Source organism: Drosophila gunungcola, unplaced genomic scaffold, assembly GCF_025200985.1.
Source record: "Drosophila gunungcola strain Sukarami unplaced genomic scaffold, Dgunungcola_SK_2 000035F, whole genome shotgun sequence".
In the NCBI taxonomy this organism is placed as follows: Eukaryota; Metazoa; Arthropoda; class Insecta; order Diptera; family Drosophilidae; genus Drosophila; species Drosophila gunungcola.
The window spans coordinates 538,643-565,825 of NW_026453209.1; the positions used below are offsets into that span (position 1 = coordinate 538,643).

At 36.8% G+C, this 27,183-nt stretch overlaps 1 protein-coding gene across 3 annotated transcripts in view; it reads left to right on the top strand.

Annotated features, from left to right (window-relative positions):
• Positions 1 to 27,183, top strand: part of LOC128263966 (transcription-associated protein 1-like) — a 249,763-nt gene that overhangs the window by 38,563 nt on the left and 184,017 nt on the right. For all 3 annotated transcript variants that reach the window (XM_052999246.1, XM_052999247.1, XM_052999248.1), the window contains exon 3: positions 15,014 to 15,211. In XM_052999246.1, coding sequence (XP_052855206.1) covers positions 15,014 to 15,211 — 198 coding nt within the window. The remainder of the gene's footprint in view (positions 1 to 15,013; positions 15,212 to 27,183) is intronic.

The following is a 27,183-nucleotide window of genomic DNA, read 5'->3' on the forward strand; positions in this document are numbered from 1 at the left end:
TGGAAACTGTGATGGTCTCCATTGCAAACCCGTCATAACAACGCAATCAGCTTCTCTTCCTTGTCGTCCAAGTTGGCAAATGCCTCGGTCGCATTATGGACGTCCTGCTGAGCATTACAGAGTTTAGTAAACTCACTCATGTTCATTAATTTTGATTAATTCCTTTTGGATTTGCCAAAATGCAAAAGTAAACAAACCCAGATCAGCTGCTCGTGCCACTCACATGTCGGAGTAGCATTAGCTAAATGCTAGTGCGCCAATGGAATCAGGCACATTTAAAAAGTCCACTAATGCGGCAATGGAATCAGGCTATTAGTTCTTCGACATATAGTATTGGGTAATTATCTCAGAATTACGGTTTAAATTTCATCAAAATCGGACGACTATATCACATAGCTCCCATAGAAATAATAAAAATATATATCTAACAATTGAGCTGCAAATCATCATAGCTTTAATGTTTTTCAACATATACGCAGTAAATCATAATTTTAATGTTTTCAAAAGTATTTAATTCTTGCAATAGCTTCAAGGGTATATGAACTTCGGCTTGCCGAAGTTTGCTTTCTTTCTTGTTTTTCTTAATTTATTTTTTCGATTGTTCTTATGGGATCTATATGCAATAGTCGTCCGATCCGGCTCGTTCCGACTTATATACTAGCTCCAATAGAAATACAACTTTCTAGTTGGCGTAGAAACGGACGGACGGACAGACGGACATGGCTAGCCTAGTGATGCTGATCAAGAATATATGTACTTTATAGGGTCGGAAATGTCTCCTTCACTGCGTTGCAAACTTCTGACTGAAATTATAATAGCCTCTGCAAGGGTATAATAACTATCTAATAATTGAGCTGCAAATTATCATAGCTTCAATGTTCTTTAAACATATAAGTACAAGTAAATCATAATTTTAATGTTTTCAGGAATATTTAGTTTTTGCAAAAGCTGCAAGGGTATATGAACGTCGGCTTGCCGATGTTTTCTTTCTTTCTTGTTTTTTAATATTTTTATTATTTGTATGCGAGCTTTGTGTTATAGTCGTCCGATTTTTATGAAATTACAACCGTAATTCTGAATTATTTAACCATTACTATATTTCGAAACACTACAAAAACAAAAAAATTTAATTAGCAGACTTATAATTTTTTTTCAATAATTTTTCCGACTTGTGTACTACCTGCAATAGAAAGACAACTTTTGGGAAAGTTTCACGCAGATAGCTTTAAAACTGATAAACCAGTTTGCGTAGAAACTGACGGATTGGCGGAAGGACAGAAGGACATGGCTAGATTGACTCACCTAGTGATACTGATCAACAATACATATACTTTATAGGGTCGGAGATGTCTCCTTCACTGCGTTGCAAACTTCTGACTGAAATTATAATACCCTCTGCAAGGGTATAAAAACCAAAGAAAAATAAAACAATTTACTAAAATATATAATTTCCTTTGGTTTAAACATCTTTTTGCATTCGTTGCGGGTACTGAATCGACCAAATTTTGGATGATCCCAAAGAGAAGAGACCAAAGAAATTGTCTCCTCTCTGGTTTTATTCAACGATACTGTTCTTTTACGTTTTATAAGAGACCAGAAGTGTTCAATTATATTTAAATCTGGACATTGAGGTGGCCAGTCCAAAATAAACACCAACATCCCTCAAAAATGTCGTCATCTTGGCTTTGTGGCATGGGGCGTTATCCTGTTGCAAAATGAAGGATTGTCCAATAAGCCTGTCTCCTGAACTAAACGTAGAATTATTTAGAACCCGCAAATATTGGCCTTGGTTCATCGAGGCAGTGACAGGAACGAGGTCACCCAGTCCATTATACGCCACACATCCCCAGAACATCACAGAGCCTCCTCCATGGCTTACTTTTTGGCAAACTGGCCACCGTTTCTGCCTTTGTACCATTAGTAATCTTACAAAAAATGTATTTTGATGAATTAAACTCAAAGGGGCTTTTATCTCTCCATAGAACGCTTTTCCAGAACTCCTTTGACTTATTAAGCTTGTATTTTTCTGTTATATATGGTACGTCCTTGGCTTTATAAGTCTTAAAATCGTTTTCTTTTAATCGTCGTCGGACTGTGCGCTCATTTATTGGTTGTCAAAGCTGTCAAATTAAAATGATCTGCTCCGGATTGGGGCTTTCAAAAAAATATTCTTTTTAAATTCCCGTACAAGGACTCGGTCTTCACTGAGATCTGTTGTGCGCTAAGCACCCGACCTTTTAAAATTAGGCATGTCATTGTGCTTTTTAAACTTTTTAATTTGGTAGTGCACAGTTTGACGCGACACATTAAACTCATTGGCAATGTCTTTGACTGCAATTCCAGCGTTAAACTTTGCTACTATTGAAGATCTGGTAACCAAACTAAGCTCAGCCGTTTTACCAATGTTATTGACTCTTTTTTAATAACTTTCTGTTTTAATAAAAACGTTTAAAATTGCTCAAAGTTAAACACAGAAGTTCATTGATTCTCTCGTGCTTAAAAATGTGAAAATATTTTCATAAAGATGCTGTCAAAATACTTGTGCCACGCAAAAAACCGTTGTCTGCATGCATTCTTATCAGTAGAAAGAGAAATCGAAAGGTGAAGGAAATAAAATTTTTCTTTGTTTTGCGCATCATTTTCGCACCGTTATTTGACGATTTCAAGCAACGCTAAGTTCAATAGTCAAAAAAGAGTTTCGTCAAAATAATTACGCCACACACCTCAACTTAATGGTGATTCAAAAAGCTCGCGCCATGGTAAGTGGTGCAAAACTTGACAAAACTTTTTGGGGTGAAGCAGTGTTAACTGCAACTTATTTAGGTAACAGAACTCCAAGCAGAGCAATTGTGTGGCAACTGCGTTGCAAACTTCTGATTTTTACCTGAAACTATAGGAAAATTAAATAAAAACAAAACTCGTAAGATATTATATAGCTGCCTTAGAAATTTCGTTGAAAATCGTCAAAAAATATACAGGCCTGTTCCAGTTTTCACTCGGAAGTGAATTCGTTAACATTAGCGGACTTCCCTTAAACATAATCAAAGTTCCCTAGCTAGCAAGTTTTTTAGGGAAATTACTATTTTGAGGGAAATAAAACAGCTGACTGCCGCTACTGCTCTTAATAAAAGCCTATGATTTGCCTAAGTTTTCCAGGTAAATCTCTGAACATTTGGCCCGCTGCTGTTCCTTATCTTTGTGCATTTTTAATGCACGAATTGAATGTCTAAAATCAGTCCAAATATCATTGGAAGCCAAAATAAAACAAATTATACTTATTTTAAAGGCAGTGATGGAAACTGACCAACAAAAGTGTTCAACAACTCGTGTGGAAATTAGCTGTGTGTTGCCCGAAATAAATCAAATATTGTTGGTTTGATTTTAACAATGTTTTTGCTACTTTTGGCAAATAAGGAGTGGAGAAGACAACAACTGTTGGACATTAAACGCAATAGCCGAAATTTAAGATGCGATGCTAACATTTTTCATTTGCCAGATCTGTCTCCTTTCAAAAACCCCCCGGCAATGTCCACGTTTTCCTCCATAAACTTCATAAATATGACGTCTTGTTTGTTGTTCTTATGTTTCGTCCTAATAAAATTAGTTTTAAATACAGAAAATTTTCGTTTTTCTTACATTTGGTATTTTACATTTTTTGCGTGAGTCAGCTGCTTGGCACAATAAGTGTTCGGGACCAAAGTTGCCAAAGACGATGAAATAGGTCCCAACACAACACGCTTTGCAAAATAAGTACATTAAATTAAGGGGTAATAAGAACAAAACACTTTTAAACTAAACATAGATAATTTACACTTCTAACCATATAAAAACAAACCGAAAAGCGCTTGCTAAAAATAAGTCCCAAGAAAATAATTGTTTTTTATCGAACCATGACAACCCTTGCTTTGCTTCTATCAAATTCGGAGGAGGCGGATGATTTGCAAAGTTCCAGTAGGTTAGAATCGAAGCGATTCCAGTCAAATAAATTATCGCAAAGTATTTTCAAAGAATTAATTTCTGTTCTTGCGGAATTTATTACGCCACCCAATTGCTTGGCGGACAGTTTCCGTGAGATTTTGACTGAAGTTAACAGAGAATTAACAGAGGGAATTAGATTCCGTGTGAAGTTTTCGGACTTGAAAACTGGAACAGGTCTCGGAAATTCGAACCCGTTCGAATCTTTCGGAAGTGAAAACTGAAACAGGGCTAAATATCTTTCTTAAACTTCCAACAGCCAACCTCCGACTACCAAGCTCGTTCGCCTTGGACAGTATCCGGTGGCAATCACTTGGTGCAACGTCAGGACTATTCGGTGGACTCAAAAAAAACTCCCATCCGGGATGTGTGTCCAGATGGAACTCAATTCAGTCAATTCAATCAAAGATAGCTTCTTCTGCACGAGTGCTGCCTTCAAGGGATCCAGTTGTTAACATTACAGGTTACATTTTTGCCCTCGTCGTAGAAGTACTGTAAAAATGACGGGTGTCTCTTTAATTTGCTATATGTTTCCGACGCTAAAACTCACGAACGACTGAACCAAACAACAACTTTTAGCGCGTGAAAACTCCTTTCAAAAATATTATTGCATGACCCGATGCGATGAATACAACTAGAACTACGCGCTTGCAACGACACCGAAAATACCGCAAGACTTTTTTCACACCGTTATATTTACTTTATAGGCCGAAAAAGCTTTCTTCTACCTGTACATAATTTTTAACGAATACAGTATAACCTTTTACTCTACGAGTAACGGGTATTAAAATGGTTATAGGAATCTTACAATATTCAGGTGATTTTTACAGAATCCGACGAAACTAATTTTTATACCCCTGCAGAGGGTATTATAATTTCAGTCAGAAGTTTGCAACGCAGTGAAGGAGACATTTCCGACCCTATAAAGTATATATATTCTTGATCAGCATCACTAGGAGAGTCGATTTAGCCATGTCCGTTTGTCCGTCCGATTTTACGCAAACTAGTCTTTTAGTTTTAAAGCTATCTGCATGAGACTTTTCCAAAAGCTGTCTTTCCATTGCAGGTAGTATATAAGTCGGAACAGCCGGATCGGACGACTATAGCATATATCTATATATTCCCTGTTCCAGTTTTCACTTCCGAAAGATTCACACGGATTCGAATTTCCCAGACCTCTTTTAATTTTCACTTCCGAAAGATTTGCACGGAATCTAAGTTCCCTCTATTAATTCTCTGTTAGCTTCCACAAAAAACGCACGGGAACTTTTCACCAAGCATTTGTCTGATTTAGATCCGCAAGAACAGAAATTAATTCTTTTAAAATACTTTGCGAATGTAAATGAAATTTTACCTTATTCTTTGATGTTTTAAGAACGTTGTTGCATAACAGATTTGGTTAATAGTAACATATTTGACTTTTTAAAAATTATTTTGTGATGGCACCTCAGAATCGCTTTGATTCTAACCTTCTGGAGTTTTGCAAATCCGCCGCCCCTGTTCTAATTTCGGAACGAATTTTATAGAAACAAAGCGAGGGTTGTCATGGTACGAAAAAAGAAATTATTTTCATGGTACTTATTTTAAGCAAGCGCTATTCGGTTTGTTTTTATATGGTTCGAAGTGTTAATTATCTAAGTTTTGTTTAAAAATGTTTTTGTTCTTATTACCCCAAATTTTATAAACTTATTGTGCAGAGCATGTTGTGTTGGGACATTTTTCATCGTCTTTGGCAACTTTGGTTCCAAACACTACTTGTGAAATGTTTACAACACTGGTGCCAAGCAGCTGATTCACACGAGTTGTTCAACACTTTTGTTGGCAGTTTCCATCACTGCCCTAAAAAAGAATTTGTTATTTTTGGCTAATAATTTTTTTTTTGACTGATTTTAGACAATTAATGTGTGCACCAATAATGCACAAATATTAGAAAAACAGCGGGCCAAATTTTGATCAGGGATTTGCATGGAAAACTTAGGCAAATCATAGGTTTTTGTTAAAAGCAGTAGCGGCAGTCAGCTGTTTTATTTCACGCCAAATAGTAATTTCCCTAGGAAATTTGCTAGCAAGCAAAGAAACTTTGATTATGTTAAAGGAAAATCCACCAATGTTAACGAATTCACTTCCTAGTGAAAACTGGAACAGCCAGATTATTATAATTTTAGTCGAAAGCTTGCAACGCAGTGAACAACTCATTTTTGACCCTAGAAGTATATATTTTCTTGATCAGCATTGATCTAGACATGTCTGTCTGTCCGCCCATCTGTCCGTATTTCCGCTTGTCCGTTCGTTCTTCCGTTTCACACAAAATTATCTCTTAGTTTTAAAGCTATCTGACTAAAATTTTCCCTAAAGTTGTTTTTCGGTTGCAGGTAGTATATAAGTCGGAACGAGCCGGATTGCTTCTTTTCTTGTTTTGTTTGAATTAAATCCATGTTTTAGGGTCTTAGGCAGCTCGAGCTGAAAACTACTCTTTGGCAAACCGGCTAGCCTAGCGGGAAAGCGGCTAAAAATGCTAGATATCCCACGTATACGTGCTATTTATCGTTATTAATTCTTCAAGTCAAATAGTTACAAAATTAAACCCTTAATCAAATTTTTGTGCTCAAACTTTAGCGACTTTTTCTTTAGACGCCAGTAAAGATTTCTTTCTATACTCGAGTCCCTGTATCTTTTGAGATTGACCAACTTAAGGGGAGTACTATCTTGCCTTCAAAATCAAATGCCGAAGTTTCAAAAGCCTACATCTAAGTTGTCGAAAAATGCGGCTTAAGGTGGGAAGTGCCCCTTGCGCACCGACCGTCGACTAAAACTTTAAAACGTTTTTTTTAAAAATGGCGTAGGGGAATTACAAAAAAAAATTCGAATTTTTATACCCTTGCAGAGGGTATTATAATATCAGTCAGAAACACCAGGAGAGTCGATCTAGCCATGTTCGTCTGTCCGTCCGTTTCTGCGCAAACTTGTCTCTCAGTTTTAAAGCTATCTGCATAAAACTTTTCCAAAATTTGTCTCTCTATTGCAGGTAGTACGAAACGAGCCGGATCGGACGACTATAGCATATAAATAAATGAAAAAAAATTATAAGTGCTGTTTTTTAATTTTTTTTTTAGTTCTTTGACATATAGTAATGGTTAAATATTATATATTAAATGTAACTTTTCTATTTCGTAATTTTCTTTAGAAATTCTCTTTTACTTATTAATAATTTGACAGATCATAATAACGCTTTTAATTTCGAATAACTGACCTGCAAATTATCATAGCTTTCAAGAATATTTAATTTTTGCAATAGCTGCAAGGTTATATGAACTTTGGCGTGGCGAAGTTTGCTTCCTTTCTTGTTTATTATAATATTGGGTTCTTTCAATTTTTTCGAATAGTAGCCGAGACGTGTTATCCCATTGAAGAGTTTACAAATAACCTTAATAGCAGAGTTTTGAAGTTCAATTATCATTTTTTGGGTTATTAGGTCACCGCCCGGAGCCTTCGGTTTCAGTTTCCCGAAGACTTTCGCGAACTGGCTCTAGCTCTACCTTGAAGAGTGCTTGCGGTTTTTTGTCCTTGTTAATGATGTTACTTATCTTCTTTGAAGGAAAACCGTTTTCTTTAAGGTCATTAATAGCTGCATTGGGGGTTACGTCGGGCACGATTCCTTTTAGTATTGCAAGCCTTTGCTGCTTTTAAGTTGCTACGTGTAGTAGTTGCCTTAGTGAGCGGAACAACATACAAATTTCCGTCCCCGACCAGCGCAACAATTTTGTTGCCCAGAGCGTTCAAGATTTTCTTCCTAATGTAATTTGGTTGGGGCTTTGGTTTCGGATGGGTCTCTTGACCCAGTCCTGGTTGAATTTCAGCTAAGCTGAGCTTACGCTTTAATTGGATGTGGCGAACCATGTTGAATATTGTTTGTTTAGTTTATTAGTTTAGTTGTTAAGTTTTTATTGCCCTCGTAGTTGGCGCTGCAGTGGACAACATCGCAAGTTGTTAATTTTTCTGCCGTTGCTGTAGTTGTTGCTATTACTTTTAGTGCAATTGCAAACGTTTTACCGCTGCCTGTTATTGGTGCCACAAGTTCTTCCAAACTACCTACAGTGCGGATTCTTGTCTAAATTCAGGTTATTCTTAGCTTGTATTTTTTCCACGGTAATAACAGAAAGCTGTCTTCTAGGGGATTTGGAGACCACAACACCAACATACTCTCCAGGGCCGGACGGGCTTCCTGAGTGCGTGCTTAAGTTTTGTGCCTCAACTATTTGTAAACCGATTCTTAAACTGTTTCATTTGTCTACCTCAACATCAATTTTTCTAACTAGTTGGAAATATTCCTTTTATAATTCCACCCCATGAAAAGAGGGGAATGTCGGATTCTTAAAATTATGGAGGTATTTCTAAATTGTCTGCAATACGTATATCATTTGAGCGTTTTACTTTTCAATTTCAACATATGTGTTCCTCGCTAATATCATCTTATCAACAAGGTTTTGTTAAGCGAAGGTCAACTACCACGAACCTAATTGAATTGACATCTGTTTTAGTTAAAGGATTTAAGAACAAATTGCTAACTGATAGTATTTATACAGATGCCAATGACAATGATTTAGGAGTTCTCCTTGACCCTAAATTTAATTTCGACTGTTACATAAAGTCTACTGTCAACAAGGCCATGAGATTTATCGGGGTAATGAAGCGATGGACGAAAGAATTTGATGGAATTTATGCAACTAAATTATTATATCCTTGCCTTGTCCGTCCTAATTAAGAATATTACCCTCTATTTAATCTATTTAATCAAATATGTATTTCATCCTCTATCCCTGTTTTGAAAACTACAATTTTAACATATTTGCACCGTACTTAGTTTTAGTTTTTTATAAATGTCTCTAAATCATGTTATTTGTGTTTTCTTCGCGAACTCGATAACAAGCTCGTGCTTGTTTTCGTTGGGCCACTTGTTTAAACGGTTTATAGTGCATCAACGTTCAACAATAATAAATAAGAGTAATATTTTAGAAGACAATCGGTAGAACTCCTGATTTCGGTCCGTGAATTAACTTAACTTGGATTGGAAAAATATGTAGTCACTTTTAAAAATAGAGTCAGGGGTCACTTTCTTCACTTGCTTAAAAATAACAACTCATAATAGGTGAGGGTCTATAGAGTTTCCAATTCAAGTGAGTGTTGTTTATTTATTTAACTCTTAACTTCTTGTGTTGGCAATGCAGTTCTGATAAATATGACCGGAACACACACTCAGAGGTCAACAGCTAAGGACTAACATGTCTAAAAGTGACGTGAAAGACGTGTTTAGTGTTTCGCGATTTTTTGGCGTTAGAGTAGACATTTTGAAATAACCTTGCGGTTCGTACATAATAGTAGTGTCTGCGTTTCAAATCCCGCATTTTAAGCTTTTTTAGTTTCCGCGATCTTCATACGCACGGACACAGACGGACAGATCGGCTCGGCTATCGATCCTCATCAAGAATATTACTATGGAAGGCAGTGCATATAGTGACGATTCGCTCCAAGAGCGTGTGCATAGGAGACTACTATTATATAGAAGCTGCTGTGGTGGTCCGATCGTGACGAGTAACACACCAATCGAAAGGTATCGCTAAATGAATAAGAATTGCATACCAAGACTTTAAGAAAATTGATTGGTTGAGGAAAAAAGGCGGTAAAAGTTACATACTACAATTTTTTTAAGTGACAGAAACTTGCGTTTGTAAAATATTACACTTTTTTAACACAGTTTGCTTGGATCCGATGCTCCGTTTAAAAGTTATTCAAAAATACTTTTTTTGGTATATTTAAAAACAAATTTTTAAGGATAGCACTTGAGATTCCTCAAATTTTGGTGTATAGCTAATTTTTCTGCATGAATTTTTTCGAAAGCTACTAAACAACGAAAACGGTTGCTTTTCTCAGTTTGGAGATGTTAACTCTACTTAGGCAAGAATTTCCTCCCAAAAGTACCCACTTTCAATTTGGTGAGAAAAATTCTATAAAAAAAGGGTTTCAGGTTGAAGGAAGAAACATTTTCATTAAATAATTGTAAAATAGTAATTATTGTTTCAAATTTAAATTTAAAACTAATCTTAATTTAAGCAAACTTATTTGAAATCAGAGACTTGGCAAAAAAGTGAGTAACAGCTATAATAAACATTTCCATCCTGTTTGGCAATAGCTTTTAAGGGTTTGATCCAATATTGAGTTCTTGCCAGATTTTTAAAATTATTTCACAAGCTTGTTCTACTTGGTCAAAAGTATGTTGATTTCTGCACAATTTTTTATATCTTTTTTCACTACATTGTTAAGTAAATGATTAACGCAGTGTATATGACGGTTGCTTTGAAAGGCGCATGTCATATTGGATACCCGGTCGGTTACGATAAAGTCTAGATTGCAGCTAATTTTATGTAATTTCTCGTCCACTCTTGCCTTTACCATTGAGTGAACGGCAAGTAACCGGCATTTAAAAGTTCATTTAGAAATATATTTTATCGTAATTCACGATCTTCTTAAAAAATGATCGGTCCATAATCTAAAATTATTCCATAAGCGTGTAGTCTAACTTCTTGCTATCTCGCCTTTTTGTTTATACCCTTGCAGATGGTATTATAATTTTAGTCAAAAGTTTGCAACGCAATAAAGGAGACATTTCATATGGCTCCCATAGGAACAATCGGGAAAAAATATGAAAAAAATTATAACTGAGGATTTTTAATTTTTGTTTAAAGTTTTTCAACATTTAGTAATAGTTTATTATATTGCAGTTACGGTTAAAATTTGATCAAAATTAAACGACTATAACATAGCTCCCATGGGAACGATCGGAATATTAAAAACAAAAATGAAACAAATATTTTAACTTCTAATTTTAAATTTTTTTTTTAATTCTTGTGGACTTAGGAATTGTAGCAAGCAGTCATACACATATGTGCATACACACACACTTAAGTTCTAAGGACCCTATTATACATATCTACTCTTAGTTAAGTTCCTCAATTATTATATCCTTTATATGTTACTTTTACTCCGCTCTATGTTTGAATTGTCTTAATAAAGGCCACATCGCAGATGGCTGTCCTTCGAAATTTTGCTGTAATACTTATAGCAGGTCGCACCATTTATCGTTGCAAACTTCCCAATCAAATTTAGCTCTACACAGGAAATTTGATGTCTTTCTCGCCAATCCAATCGAGCTCTTATCCATACCGCTCTAGTTGTCATCCAGGACAAATACGGAGTGTTCCACCAGGCAAGAGCCTTGATTGATTCCGGATCGGATCATCATCATCAGCTCTGATTGTGGTCGGTTGTTTTTTCTTTGCACCGAGTGCAATTCCGAGGTTTTTGCTACGCAGCTACGTAGCTTCAAGGCGGCCCGTTGTTCGCGATAGACGCCTCACATTTTGCACAGCCTGTGTTGATTTGCCCAAAGGGGTAATAAAATTACTAATTAATATGCCAAACCTTCTCGGGTAGTGCGACGGTTGTGTTGTGAGAAACGATTCTCACACTAAAAGACACCGACAAATACCCAACAACGCCAGCTGGAGTTCTCGTTGTTCATTTTCTTCGACTCTCGCCAAACAACGGGTACAATTTCTGGATTTGATGAACAACAACAACGACCGCTCCTATCGCTGCGTTTTCTGAAAGTTGCTCTCTTGGAAGTGGCCTCTTTCAGCTCAGTGACATCGCGCTTAAATTCTGGCTTCTGTTTTTTCGAGAAATCTTAAATATTTTTCGAGTGCAGCGAACTTAATTCTAAAGATACGCAATGGATTAAAGTTACGACGTTACTAAGGGCGATCTGCGGTATTAAAACATTAGAATTGGTAGGTACTGTTACTCCGCATACACTGAAATGCATTAGCATGAACACGAATCAGGTAAAAGTCAGAAGTTTGCAACGCAGTTGCCACACAATTGCTCTGCTTGGAGTTCTGTTACCTAAATAAGTTGCAGTTAACACTGCTTCACCCCAAAAAGTTTTGTCAAGTTTTGCACCACTTACCATGGCGCGAGCTTTTTCTGTAATGGTTCTAATCATCCTTTGTGAAACACCATTAAGTTGAGGTGTGTGGCATAATTATATTGACGAAACTCTTTTTTGACTATTGAACTTAGCGTTGCTTGAAATCGTCAAATAACGGTGCGAAAATGATGCGCAAAACAAAGAAAAATTTTATTTCCTTTACCTTTCGATTTCACTTTCTACTGATAAGAATGCATGCAGACAACGGTTTTTTGCGTGGCACAAGTATTTTGACAGCATCTTTATGAAAATATTTTTACATTTTTAAGCACGAGAGAATCAATGAACTTCTGTGTTTAACTTTGAGCAATTTTAAACGTTTTTATTAAAACAGAAAGTTATTAAAAATTAGTCAATAACATGGGTTAAACGACTGAGCTTAGTTTGGTTACCAGATCTTCAATAGTAGCAAAGTTTAACGCTGGAATTGCAGTCAAAGACATTGCCAATGAGTTTAATGTGTCGCGTCAAACTGTGCACTACCAAATTAAAAAGTTTAAAAAGCACAATGACATGCCTAATTTTAAAAGGTCGGGTGCTAAGCGCACAACAGATCTCAGTGAAGACCGAGTCCTTGTACGGGAATTTAAAAAGAATATTTTTTTGAAAGCCCCAATCCGGAGCAGATAATTTTAATTTGACAGCTTTGACAACCAATAAATGAGCGCACAGTCCGACGACGATTAAAAGAAAACGATTTTAAGACTTATAAAGCCAAGGACGTACCATATATAACAGAAAAATACAAGCTTAATAAGTCAAAGGAGTTCTGGAAAAGCGTTCTATGGAGAGATAAAAGCCCCTTTGAGTTTAATTCATCAAAATTAAATTTTTGTAAGATTACTAATGGTACAAAGGCAGAAACGGTGGCCAGTTTGCCAAAAAGTAAGCCATGGAGGAGGCTCTGTGATGTTCTGGGGATGTGTGGCGTATAATGGACTGGGTGACCTCGTTCCTGTCACTGCCTCGATGAACCAAGGCCAATATTTGCGGGTTCTAAATAATTATAATATATATAAGTTGGAACGAGCCGGATCGGACGACTATATCATATATCTCCCATAGGAACAATCGGAAAAATAAATTTTAAAAAATTATAACTTTGGTGTTTTTTAATGTTAGTTCTTCGAGATATAGTAATGGTTAAATATTTCTGAATTACGGTTTAAATTTCATCAAAATCGGATGACTATATATATAGCTCCCATAGAAACAATCATAAAAATAAATAAAAAAAATATTATAACTTTGGTGTTTTTTAATTTTTCTTTGAGATATAGTAATGGTTAAATATTTCAGAATTACGGTTTAAATTTCATCAAAATCGGACGACTATATCATATAGCTCCCATAGGAACAATCGGAAAAAGAATACCAAAAAAATTATAACTTTCCTGTTTTTTAATTTTTTTTTTTTAGTTTTTCGAGATATTACCATTACTAGTTAAATATTTCAGAATTACGGTTTAAATTTCATTAAAATCGGACGACTATAGCATATAGCTCCCATAGGAACAATCAAATAGCTGCCATAGGATCTATCGAATAATTAAGCTGCAAATCATTATAGCTTCAATGTTTTTAAGTATACACGCAAGTTAATCATAATTTTAGGGTTTTCAAGAATATTTAGTTTTTGAAATAGCTGCAAGGGTATATGAACTTCGGCTTGCCGAAGTTTACTTGCTTTCTTGCTTTAAGTGTGTTATTCATATTAAAAGGTACTTGTCAAAATACTTAGGGCACCACATGAAAATAATATTTTTTTAAGTTCATATGAAAAAATGTTGAATTCATTATTTTTAAGTTTGTATTAGCACTAAGTAAAACAGAAAAAAAATTTATTGGGTTATATTAAACCATTAAAAAGTTACATAAAAATTTGAACCATTAGTTTTTCGTCAAAATAATTATGCCGACTAGTGTATCTACCATTGTCTATGTACAAATTAACAATTTTCAAATTAAAGTGGTCTTCACTTTTCGCTACAAAGTTTTCAAACATTTTAAATACATCAGATTTGTGTTTAAGTAAGTATGTAACACAACAGTGTGTAAACTGATCAACAAAGATCACAAAGTAATTCTTTTCATTTAGAGAAACTAGAGTAATCGGACCACAAACATCTGAGTGCACTACAAATATAGGGGTCTTTGAACGTGGGTCTTGTCTTTAAATTGCTGAAACGGTAACCTTTCTTGTTTTCCATTTGAACATGATTCGCAAATTTCATGGAATATTTCTAATTTATTTAAAAGGCTATTATCACTTAATATATTTTTTCTTTTTATTTCTAACAGTTGCCATTCCTTACATGGCCAAGCCTCTCATGCCATAACCGAAAATTATTTTTATGATTCGCATCTATGGTATATGCCTGAAACTTAACATAAGGTATATTGTTTAACATACCATTTTTAGAAATGGTTACACCGTTCTTGTCAAATTTGATTGACATTCCAGCCTATTGTAGGCGCTTCATCGACATCAAGTTTTCTACAGCCTGTTTGGAATACAGCACGACCTCTAGTGTTATTTCGTGCTTATTGCGCAGACGCACGATGCCACGCTTAGATGCGAAAATATATTCGCATTGCTTAGGCACAGCGATCATCAATGGCGGCACCAACTCCATACTATCGGCGTATAGCGACTTATCATTTATTAGATGATCGCTTGCACCGGAATCGAAGAAAAATCCACAAATATCTATCCCCGGTTGGTCTTTCACTTCTTTCACCATGAATGCAATGCCTTGAGATGTTGTGGTTTTAGCTTGTTTATCATTGTTTTTATTATTTCTTTCGTTCATGTTTCTTTTTTAATGTGGCCCTCTTTGTCACAGTAGTGACACGTAACCCTATCCTTAGAATTTCCCTTAAATGTTTTCTTATGCAATAGCTGCAAGGGTAAATAAAATTCGGCTTGCTGAAGTTTGCTTCCTTTCTTGTTTAATGTTGTCTTAACTAAAACTTAACTTATTTCTCTTCTAGATTCAACTTTTTCTGAGATTTGTTAAGGATATCTACACAAACCTTCCGAACCATCTTGCGTACATTTTTGAAACATCCAATGAAATTTGGATAACAGATTTGAAAGACTTAAATTTTGACGTGCTTCTGTCTGAAGCATACTCCATAAGGACCATACATGTTGAAAAGCTACATGACTCAAATTCTCATCAGCAAATCGTAAGTAATTTTGGACTAACTATTTGAGCCCACTACTTTAAGAAAAAGTCATAAAATTATTGGTTATTTGGGTCATTTGTGTTCTTTCTGACAGGGATCATTTGATTGTTTTTGGTGATTTTAAACTCCCAGATATATCTTGGCTCTCTCTCATTGACTCGCTTGCACGCCTTTATCGGATCATGACTTTATTGATGGTCCCATCATTACAACAAATTAGCTTTATCCGTAACTCTTTAGATCTGGTATTTGTTTTGGATCCGTCCATAGGACCGATTATTATTCCACAATGGAATTAAAAATTTCCCTGCCCTGCCTTGTTACCTATTTAGTTTGTGAAACTAAATCGAAATTCTTCCGTAAATGTGACTTTAACAAGCTAAACTACTTGATTTCCGAATACAACTGTAAAAAAACTCCGGCATACCTTCATCAGTACAATTAAACTTAATTGAGGCGTCTCTTTTTGTTTTTTTAATTGCTTTGCTATTTGTTTATTGAATCTTTTTCTTTCGGATACTATGTTAGTATTACTAACAATAAGTGTATCAAATCTAATGGTAATAACCTAACTAACGGTCGTATGACTGTTACTGAGTTGTGTGGCTCTGAAAATTATTGCTGGTTTTGAGGATCGTTGCTATGTAGGCGGGTTCTGCTGAAAACTCGAGTCAAGCCTCTTCCGAGATGATTGGGGTGGACTCTAGTTCTCTTTTTGTTTGTTCATTTCATCTTTTACATCAAGAATGCCGAGGTCCCTATGGATGTTTTGGTGCCCCAGTGATAGTTCTCAGAATTTTTGATTGCGCGCGCTGTATGATGTCTTTGTTGCTGCTGCTCGCGTTTCCCCATTGCTGGGAGTCATATGTCCAGATGCAGTAGCAATCGAGCGGGTAAGATCCAGTGGAAACTGCTGGCTTTTAGTTTTAAGTGTAGTTTCTTTCATTCTAGTCATCTGTCTAGGTGAGCGCCGAAATACGTTATTTCGTGGACTTGGGGAATCTGCGTACTATTACATTATAGTGGAAAGCATGTTTACCTGTTGAGAGTAAACATTTAATTTAATACGCCAGATAGCGACCTTTCTACTAAGATGAGGTGATTGGCTAGTTGTGTTGTTGCTCGGTTTGGGCACCTAGAGCGACTTAGGATTGCAGTGCTCTTAGCGAACCTAGATGTTTGTTATCTGCTCGTTCGTAGGAATATCCGCTGTATATAGGACAAACACAGTAGGTCCAAGTGCGCTTCCTCCAGCTTCGATGATATAGAGTCGGCAGATGTTGTTGTGTTGCACCTTACTGTTGTAGAGATACGACTCAAGTAGCTTATGAGTGTATGTAGGCAAGTGTGTTTTGATTTGAGATATATCGAGGCTCGAAGGCTGTGCGTATCTCTGAGGTTGTTCTGTTAACTTCTGCGGGGATTACATTGTGTGCTCCCAGATATGGTATTATGCGTGTTAGAAGGAATTTTCCCAACGTGCACAGACACGATCGTAAACTTATTGGTCTGTAGAATTGTGAGGTCTTTTCCGGGCTTCGTAGATAGTAGATTTTGATACCCTTGCAGAGGGTATTATAATTTCAGTAAGAAGTTTGCAACGCAGTGGAGGAGATTTTTCCGACCCTATAAGGTACATACAGGGTTGCCCATATTCGACGGACCCATCTGACGACGCCATAACTTTTGACAGAGATGCCAGATCGCTTAATGACATACCGCGTTTGAAGCGTCAGTCCAAGCAGATTTTTACCATGGAACAATACACGCCACGCGACCGCTCTGAAATAGTTGAAATTTACATTCAACAGAACAAATCAATTGTGAAAACTCAACGTGCTTTTAAAAAATTAAAAAATGTGAAAAGTGCGCCTTCTAAGAACACCATTAAGCGTTTATACGAAAAATTTACGACTGGTGAGGTTCTTTCTAATCCGAAGAGGCCAAATAAAAGTCGACCAAGGCGATCGGACGAGAATATCGCTGCCGTACGAGCCAGTGTTGAGAGGTCCCCAAGAACATCCCAAAAACGCCGTTCTCAGCAGTTGGGCATGGCTCGGTCCACTTTACAACGGATTATTCGCGTTGATTTGCATTTGTTCCCGTACAAAATTCAATTGACGCAAAGATTGTTGCTTACGAACAAGCTTCTTCGATTGGAATGGGCCCAAAGAGTCATCGAAATGGCCGAAGATGACGATCAATTTTGGAACAAAATTATCATGTCCGATGAAGCCCATTTCACATTGAATGGGACCGTAAATAAGCAAAATTGCCGTATTTACGCCACTGAAAATCCTGGGAAGATTCAAGAAGTGCCTCTTCACGACGAAAAAGTCACAGTTTGGTGCGGCGTTAGTTCGAAAACGGTCATTGGACCGTTTTTCTTCCAAAATGAAAATGGCCATGCTGTTACCATCAACCAGAAGCGTTATCTCGACATGATGACCAATTTTGTGATGCCAATTATTCGTCGAAAGCGTATGAGGCAGTTCTGGTTTCAACAAGACGGCACTCCACCGCACACAAGTCGCATAACAATCGATTTTCTGAAGAAATTGTTTCCGTGCCGTTTGATGTCGAAAAGTGGTGAATTGGACTGGCCACCGCGTTCGCCCGATTTGACGCCGCCTGACTTCTTCTTGTGGGGATATTTGAAGTCAAAGGCTTACGTTAACAAGCCAAGGACCCTAGAAGAGCTCAAGGACAACATTCGTGAAGAAATAGCCGCTATTCCGGCCGAAATGTTGGCGAAAACGATGGAAAATGCTGCAAAAAGGGCACAATACGCCATCAACGCCAGAGGCGGCCATTTGAAAGATATCATATTCAAAAATTGATGTAAACAAATCTACTTGGAACAAATTAAATGATTAAGATTGCCAACCGCCAAATTTTTATTTTTTCCTTTGATTTAAAAAAAAAAAAACATGGGTCCGTCGAATATGGGCAACCCTGTATATATTCTTAATCAGCATCACTATGGGAGTCGATCTAGCAATGTCCATCTGTACGTCCATTTCTACGCAAAGTAGTCTCTCAGTTTTAAAGCTATCTTCATGAAACTTTCCCAAAAGTTGTTTTTCTATTGCAGGTAGTACGAAACGAGCCGGATCGGACGACTATAGCATATAAATAAATGAAAAAAAATTATAAGTGCTGTTTTTTAATTTTTTTTTTTAGTTCTTTGACATATAGTAATGGTTAAATATTATATATTAAATGTAACTTTTCTATTTTGTAATTTTCTTTAGAAATTCTCTTTTACTTATTAATAATTTGACAGATCATAATTACGCTTTTAATTTCGAATAACTGACCTGCAAATTATCATAGCTTTCAAGAATATTTAATTTTTGCAATAGCTGCAAGGTTATATGAACTTTGGCGTGGCGAAGTTTGCTTCCTTTCTTGTTTATTATAATATTGGGTTCTTTCAATTTTTTCGAATAGTAGCCGAGACGTGTTATCCCATTGAAGAGTTTACAAATAACCTCAATAGCAGAGTTTGGAAGTTCAATTATCATTTTTTGGGTTATTAGGTCACCGCCCGGAGCCTTCGGTTTCAGTTCCCCGAAGACTTTCGCGATCTGGCTCTAGCTCTACCTTGAAGAGTGCTTGAGGTTTTTTGTCCTTGTTAATGTAATTTGGTTGGGGCTTTGGTTTCGGATGGGTCTCTTGACCCAGTCCCGGTTGAATTTCAGCTAAGCTGAGCTTACGCTTTAATTGGATGTGGCGAACCATGCCGCTCGTATGGCCAGGCACGCTCGTGAATATTGTTTGTTTAGTTTATTAGTTTAGTTGTTAAGTTTTTATTGCCCTCGTAGTTGGCGCTGCAGTGGACGACATCGCAAGTTGTTAATTTTTCTGCCGTTGCTGTAGTTGTTGCTATTACTTTTAGTGCAATTGCAAACGTTTTACCGCTGCCTGTTATTGGTGCCCCAAGTTCTTCCAAGCTACCTACAGTGCGGATTCTTGTCTAAATTCAGGTTATTCTTAGCTTGTATTTTTTTCCACGGTAATAACAGAAAGCTGTCTTCTAAGGAATTTGGAGACCACAACACCAACATACTCTCCAGGGCCGGACGGGCTTCCTGAGTGCGTGCTTAAGTTTTGTGCCTCAAATATTTGTAAACCGATTCTTAAACTGTTTCATTTGTCTACCTCAACATCAATTTTTCCAACTAGTTGGAAATATTCCTTTTATAATTCCACTCCATGAAAAGAGGGGAATGTCGGATGTTTAAAATTATGGAGGTATTTCTAAATTGTCTGCAATACGTAAAGCATTTGAGCGTATTACTTTTCATTTGCAACATATGTGTTCCTCGCTAATATCATCTTATCAACAAGGTTTTGTTAAGCGAAGGTCAACTACCACGAACCTAATTGAATTGACATCTATTTTAGTTAAAGGATTTAAGAACAAAATGCAAACTGATGGTATTTATACAGATTTTGGTAAGGCTTTTGATTCTGTTAACCATTTTCTTGTTTAATTTAAATTAGATCAGATCGCGTTTTCAAACAATCTGTTAACTTGGGTTTTAAAGCTAGTTGAATGGAAGAACTTAGAAAGTTTTATTTAAAACGCTGTTTCCATTCTGTCATAACACATTTTAGAGTACTAATGCTTGCTCTATGTTTGAATTGTCTTAATAAAGGCCACATCGCAGATGGCTGTCCTTCGAAATTTTGCTGTAATAGCTATAGCAGGTCGCACCATTTATCGTTGTAAACTTCTCAATCAAATTTAACTCTACACAGGAAATTTGATGTCTTTCTCGCCAATCCAATCGAGCTCTTATCCAGACCGCTCTAGTTGTCATCCAGGACAAATACGGATTGTTCCACCAGGCAAGAGCCTTGCGAGATTCCGGATCGGATCATCAATCTGCAGTCAGCTCTGATTGTGGTCGGTTGTTTTTTCTTTGCACCGAGTGCAATTCCTAGGTTTTTGCTACGCAGCTACGTAGCTTCGAGGCGGCCCGTTGTTCGTCGGTCTATCGCCTCACATTTTGCACAGCCGGTGTTGATTTGCCCAAAGGGGTAATAAAATTACTAATTAATATGCCAAACCTTCTCGGGTAGTGCGACGGTTGTGTTGTGAGTAACGATTCTCACACTAAAATCGTAGAACTAATGGAAGACACCGACAAATACCCAACAACGCCAGCTGGAGTTCTCGTTGTTCATTTTCTTCGACTCTCGCCAAACAACGGGTACAATTTCTGGATTTGATGAACAACAACAACGACCGCTCCTATCGCTGCGTTTTCTGAAAGTTGCTCTCTTGGAAGTGCCCTCTTTCAGCTCAGTGACATCGCGCTTAAATTCTGGCTTCTGTTTTTTCGAGAAATCTTAAATATTTTTCGAGTGCAGCGAACTTAATTCTAAAGATACGCAATGGATTAAAGTTACGACGTTACTAAGGGCGATCTGCGGTATTAAAACATTAGAATCGGTAGCTGCTGTTACTCCGCATACACTGAAATGCATTAGCATGAACACGAATCAGCTGGTGGCGACACCGAGGATTTACAATCCTTCGATTTTAAGCACATCCCCATTTAAAATCTATTTTCAAAAGATCGCTGAAATGCGGACAAAAACGGAGCAAGTATATCTTGCCACATCCCAGGGAAAGTTTGATGTCATAGTCCTAGTTGAAACCTGGCTTAGCATGAACTTTTACTCTAACTAGTACTTCGATTTCAACTTGATACAGTCTATCGCAAAGACAGAGATGGTAAACAAACACAATGCGCTAGAGTAGGAGGCGTAATTGTGGATGTTCATCGCAGCTTGAGAAGTTTGTCTATTGGCCTTCTCAATGAGCCTTTCTGGATCAAGTTGCTGTTTCTGTTATTGGACCAGTGGATACGCTACTAATTGTGGCGTCTTATATAACGCCGAAGAGTACGTGGCCAAGACCTATGATAATCTACAGGACCAACAGCATCTCTACGTTTTTGGTGACTTAAACTTCTCATCCCTTGTTTGGGCGAGAAACCCTGTCGCTCATTCCTTACTGCCAAGTAACTTACATCAACCACATGAGGTTCTTTTCGTCGATGATCTATTCAGTATGGGCTTAATACAAGTTAATAATATATTCAATGATTTATATAAGCTCTTGGATTTAGTATTTCTAATTTACCTATCATAGCAGCATCATAGGCCATTGCTATAATCATTCGACTTTTATAGGTTTGCACAAGAAAGGGTGCAAAATTTATTCAAGCTGCCTCGTTATACCAAAGGCCTAAAAAAGCTGAAAAATTATCGCAATCAGTTTTAAAAAAAAACTAAGTATCGCGTGATCCGAGAGATTGGAATAGGCTTTTGCAACACAAACGAGAATTTGATTTTCTAAATAAATTTCTTTACCATCAGTACATAGCAGACGTCGAGAGCGGGTTGAAACTCAACCCCAAATCTTTTGGAGGTTTGTTTGTTTTTCAGTTCCCTCTTGGAAATTTTACTTCTCATCCTGATATAGAAACTTGAAATCTCTTTGCTTCTTTTTAAACCCTTGCAGAGGGTATTTTAATTTATTATATATATAAGTTTGCAACCCAGTGAAGGAGACGTTTCCGACCCTATAAAGTATATATTTTCTTAATCAGCATCACTAGGAGAGTCGATCTAGCCACGTTCTTCCGTTTATCCGTCGTTTCTACGCAAACTAGTCTCTCAGTTTAAAAGCTAACTGCAAAAGTTGTGTTTCTATTGCAGGTAGTATATAAGTCGGAACGAGCCGGATCGGACGACCATAGCATATAGCTCCCATAGGAACAACCGTACGCAAGAATACACTTTAGTTTTTTTACCTTCAACATATAAAATATCTGATATCAAATTTTGTGACGAAAAATGAATAAGCATTCGACTAAACTAAAACACTTTTAAAATGTTTCCATTCGGACCGCTACATCCAGGTTTTTGCCTACACAGGCATTTTTATCGCAGCGTGACGTCTCTCACTTTTAAAGCAATCTGCATTAAAGTTTCCCAAAAGTTGTACTGCTATTGAGGTAATAAATAAGTCGGAACGAGCCGGATCGGACGACGATATTTAATAATTTGGCAGTTCAGAATTACGTTTTTAATTTTATTAAAATCGGATAACGATATCATACAGCTATCATAGGAACTATCGAATAATTGAGCTGCAAATCATCATAGCTTCAATGTTTTTAAACATATACGCAAGTTAATCATAATTTTAATGTTTCAAGAATATTTAATTTTTGCAATAGCTGCAAGGGTATATAAACTTTCCTGTTTTAAAGCTAATTTTGAATTACCAGAATCAAACCCTTGATTCAATTACAAGATTGGTAACCATAGGATTGTTGAAGACGAGAATATTCACTCGGCTATTCAAGACTTGACGATTCGTACAGCCCTGATAGCGATGGGATTCCTGCTTATGTCCTAAAATGTTACATTGAAGTGCTATGTGTATCCTTACAAATTATTTGTAATTTATCACTTTTGTGTGGACCATTTTCCGATAGATGAAAGTTTGCATACGTGTCTCCAATTTTAAAATCCGGGCCCAAGAATAACATTGCCAATTATCGTCCTATTGCTAAAATAAGTAATATTTCTAAACTATTTGAGCGTACAAACTTTCGCTTATTCTAAAAAGTCAACATGGTTTTGTATCTGGTCCATCAACCACGACAAACCTAGCAGTGTTCAGCAACTATTGCATTCAAGCCTTTAATAAGCATTGCCAAGTTGATACGATATACACGGATTTCGCTAAATCTTTCGATTAAGTTTGCCACTGTGCCTTGTTGGCAAAATTTTCTCAGTTGATCTTACCTAAGCCATTAATGGAACATTTTCGGAACCAAAATTGGCAACATCTGGCCTTCCGCAGGATAGTGCTTTGGGACCACTGCTTTTCATTATTTTTATAAATGATGTGCCGTTCAAAATTTTTTCAGAGTGTCTCCTCTATGCAGAAGTCTGAAAAATTTTCAAAGAAGTCGAAACTCCAGCAGACTCACTATCACTGAAGTTAGACTTATATTCCTTGAGTTCATGGTGCCGCCGAACTTTACTAAACATTAATACATGCTTGTATGTTAGCTACAGTTAATGCGTATACAATCTTATAACCACATATAGTATTGCTAGTCAGCCCTTAAATTTTCAACAATGTAATGTAATATTTTATTCCAAATTTAATTCTCAGCACACTTTGACTATATCATGTCTAAAGCCTACGTTATGTTTGGGTTTGTAAAGCGGAACTCAGCCCTTTTTATTGATCCTTATACGAGGTTAGCGCTCTACTCAACATTTGTGCGCTCTAAAATAGAGTACACGGCTTTTATCTAAAATCCCTCAGCCAATATCCATATAAATAGAATAGAAAGGCTACAGAAAAACTTTCTAAAATTCGCTCTCCCACCCTTAAGTTGTCACACTTGCCAATCGCAGAAGAATTATCTCCATCTGTTTCATCGCCGACCTGGTGGGTGAAATCATTGACTGTCCAGAACTTCTGTCAAAAGTAGGCTTTAATGCTCCTGCTAGGAACCTCCGAGAAGAGGCTCCCTTTATTGTTGAGTTACGCAGGACTTATTACTTCCAAAACGAGCCACTTTATACAGCCTTGTGTGAGTGCAATAAACTTCGGACTATATTATTGTTTAAGCAAGTCTGATCTCAAACATAAATTGATCGATTATTTTTTTCAATGTTAGTGCGTAAGAATAATGTTAACAAGAATGGAAGCAAACTTCGGCAAGCCGAAGTTCATATACCCTTGCAGCTATTGCAAAAATTAAATATTCTTGAAAACATTAAAATTATGATTGACTTGCGTGTATGTTTACATTGAAGCTATTTGAAGCTTATTTGATAGTTCCTATGGCAGCTATATGATATCGTTTTCCGATTTTAATAAAATTAAAAGCGTTATTCTGAAATGTCAAACTATTAATTAATCATAAAGAAATTCTAAAAAAAAATAACAAAATGAGAAAATTAAATTAAAAAAAATTTTTTTTTTTAATATTTTTATTGTTTCCATGGGAGCATTAGATTTTGATGAAATTTAAACCGTAATTCTGATATATTTAACCATTACTATGTCTCGGAAAACTAATAAAAAAATTAAAAAACACTAAAGTTATAATTTTTTCTATGGGAGTTATATGCTATAGTCGTCTGATTTTGAAATTTAAAACGTAATTCTGAAATATTTAACAAGTACTGGTTATCTCGAAGATCTAAAAAAAAAATTAAAAAACACCAAAGTTATAATTTTTTTTTATTTATTTTTCCGATTGTTCCTATGGGAGCTATATGCTATAGTCGTCCGATCCGGCTTGATCCGACTTATATACTACCTGCAATAGAAAGACAACTTTTGGGAAAGTTTCATGCAGATAGCTTTAAAACTGAGAGACTAGTTTGCGTAGAAACAGACGGACGGACAGACAGTTATGGCTAGATCGACTCTCCTAGTGATGCTGATCAAGAACTGACTGAAATTATAATACCCTCTGCAAGGGTATAAAAACACCAATTTTAATTTTTTTTATTTATTTTTCTGATTGTTCCTATGGGAGCTATATGCTTTAGTCGTCCGATCCGGCTCGATCCGACTTATACACTACCAATAGAAATACAACTTTTGGGAAAGTTTCATGCAGATATCCTTAAAACTGAGAGACTAGTTTGCGTAGAAACGGACGGACAGACGGACATGGCTAGATCGACTCTCCTAGTGATGCTGATCAAGAATATAAGTTAACACAGGTAGTTCCCAAAAGAAGAAACTGCCGAGTTGCAGACCATATCCGGTGGCCTGCACGCGCAGCGAAGAAACCGCTGACCGCGCGTTCCGGGTGCAAGTGCCCGGAGTCAGACCAGAGCACTCGCGAAGCGAGTGATCGCCACGGGTAGGGACAAAACGCTGACCCGGCACCTTGGCCACAGCGCTGCAGCCGGGCAAAGGCCTCAAGCTGCAGTTGGATAGGTTCTTTAGTTTAGTCAAAAATTGTACTCCAGAGAATTAACTCTGTATAAAAATACCTATGCCCTTACGGGCGTATGGAAATAAATAAAAATATAAAATAAATACTTAACGGTTTTATAATTGTCGCCCAACTCAACGAAACTAACGCGATCCAAGTGCAAGAAATTGCAAGTGAAAGTAAAAAGTAAAATTAAAATCAACGACTCACGCGATCCAGTGCAATAAGTGCAAGTGAAAATATTATTAAAAGTGCGATCAAGAACTGGCACTAGAAAAATACAAAAATCAAACCATAACATTTCCTAAAACTTTTAACAAAGTGAAGGAAAACTGAAAAAAAATTCCTCTTAACAAGTAGAAGAAACCCAAATTCTGAAATCTAAAATCTAAACAAGTGGAAGAAATCCAAAATCTGCAACCCAAAATCTAAGTGGAAGAAATCCAAAATCTGTAATCCAAAATCTAAAAAATTCCTCTTAACAAGTGGAAGAAATCCAAAATCTGCAACCCAAAAACTCCTCTTAACAAGTGGAAGAAACCCAAAATCTGCAACCCAGAATCTAAAAAATTCCTCTTAACAAGTGGAAGAAACGCGAAATCTGCAACGGGAATTGCAAAAACTTCCTCTCTAAGAAGACAACAGATAACGGCAGCAGCAGCGACAACAGCAGCGGCAGCGACAGCGGCAGTACCAGTGGCGGCAAAAGCCGTCGGCAAAACATAGAACTCGAAGACGAAATAAATATAAGAACATGTGAGTAGGCTTTTTGTCCTAAGTGTTCGCTAATGCAAATATTTCAAAAATAAATCTCATTGACACTTAAAAACGAATAAATTTCAAATTTACATATAATAAAATAAACCAGTTATATTTTTTGGAGAATTTTTAGTAATAAAAATTTATATTTTTGATGCCTGATTTCCGTCACAAAAAAATACAAAACATTTTTTTAATAAAACGTTCTTTTTGATATTTAAACTTTGTTGCAAAAAATAACAAACCCTTGATTGAATTTTGTGGCACCCACGATATTTTTTTTCTGACTCATGTATAGAAATAGCGACAACGTCTCATCGGACAAAGAAGTTCTAGAAGAATACAAAAAACTTTTGAAGACAAGAGTAGAAAGGAAGAAGTCAGAACAGAATCAATCTGAAAGAGATTGTCACCCATCGACCAGCAGGGTACCACACATCCGAGACAGTGTTCTTGACTTTAAAAACGCACGAACCCTGAACACAGAAGAAATGCAGGCTGAACAAATTGTGAGCATGGAAGCTGCCATAGCCTGCGCGCTCCAAAGGCAACAAGAGTTATTCGATGAAAAATTAGCCAAAATTATGGGGGAGTTATGCTCATTAAAGGATAAAACTCCGAAAATTCAGACTTTTCTGGAAATAGAAATAGAACCGGGAAAAGAATGTAACATGGTAAAATCTGTCCCGGAGTTCGACGGGAAGCAGGAAAACTATGATTCCTGGAGGCAGGCTGCTACTGCAGCATATAGGGTATTTGAGCCATACAAAGGCAGCAGCCGACATTACCAGGCTGTAGGAATACTTAAAAATAAGGTACGGGGCGCGGCAGCGGCTGTATTAGCCTCATTTAACACAGTGCTTAAATTTCATGCCATACTGGCAAGGTTGGATTTTACGTATGCGGACAAAACTCCAGCACACGTAATTAAACAAGAGTTAAGTCTATCAAGACAGGGAGAACTGCCCCTTCTTAAATACTATGACGAGATCGAACGGAAGCTAACGCTTCTTACCAACAAAACAATCATGACTCACGACGCAACCGCGGCGGCAGTCCTAAATGAACAGCACAGATATGACGCTTTACATGCGTTCATATCGGGCTTAAAAAAGTCATTGAAAATAGTCGTTTTTCCGGCGCAACCATGAGACTTACCATCAGCCTTGGCACTAGCTCAAGAAGCTGAGGCAAGTAATGACAGATGCG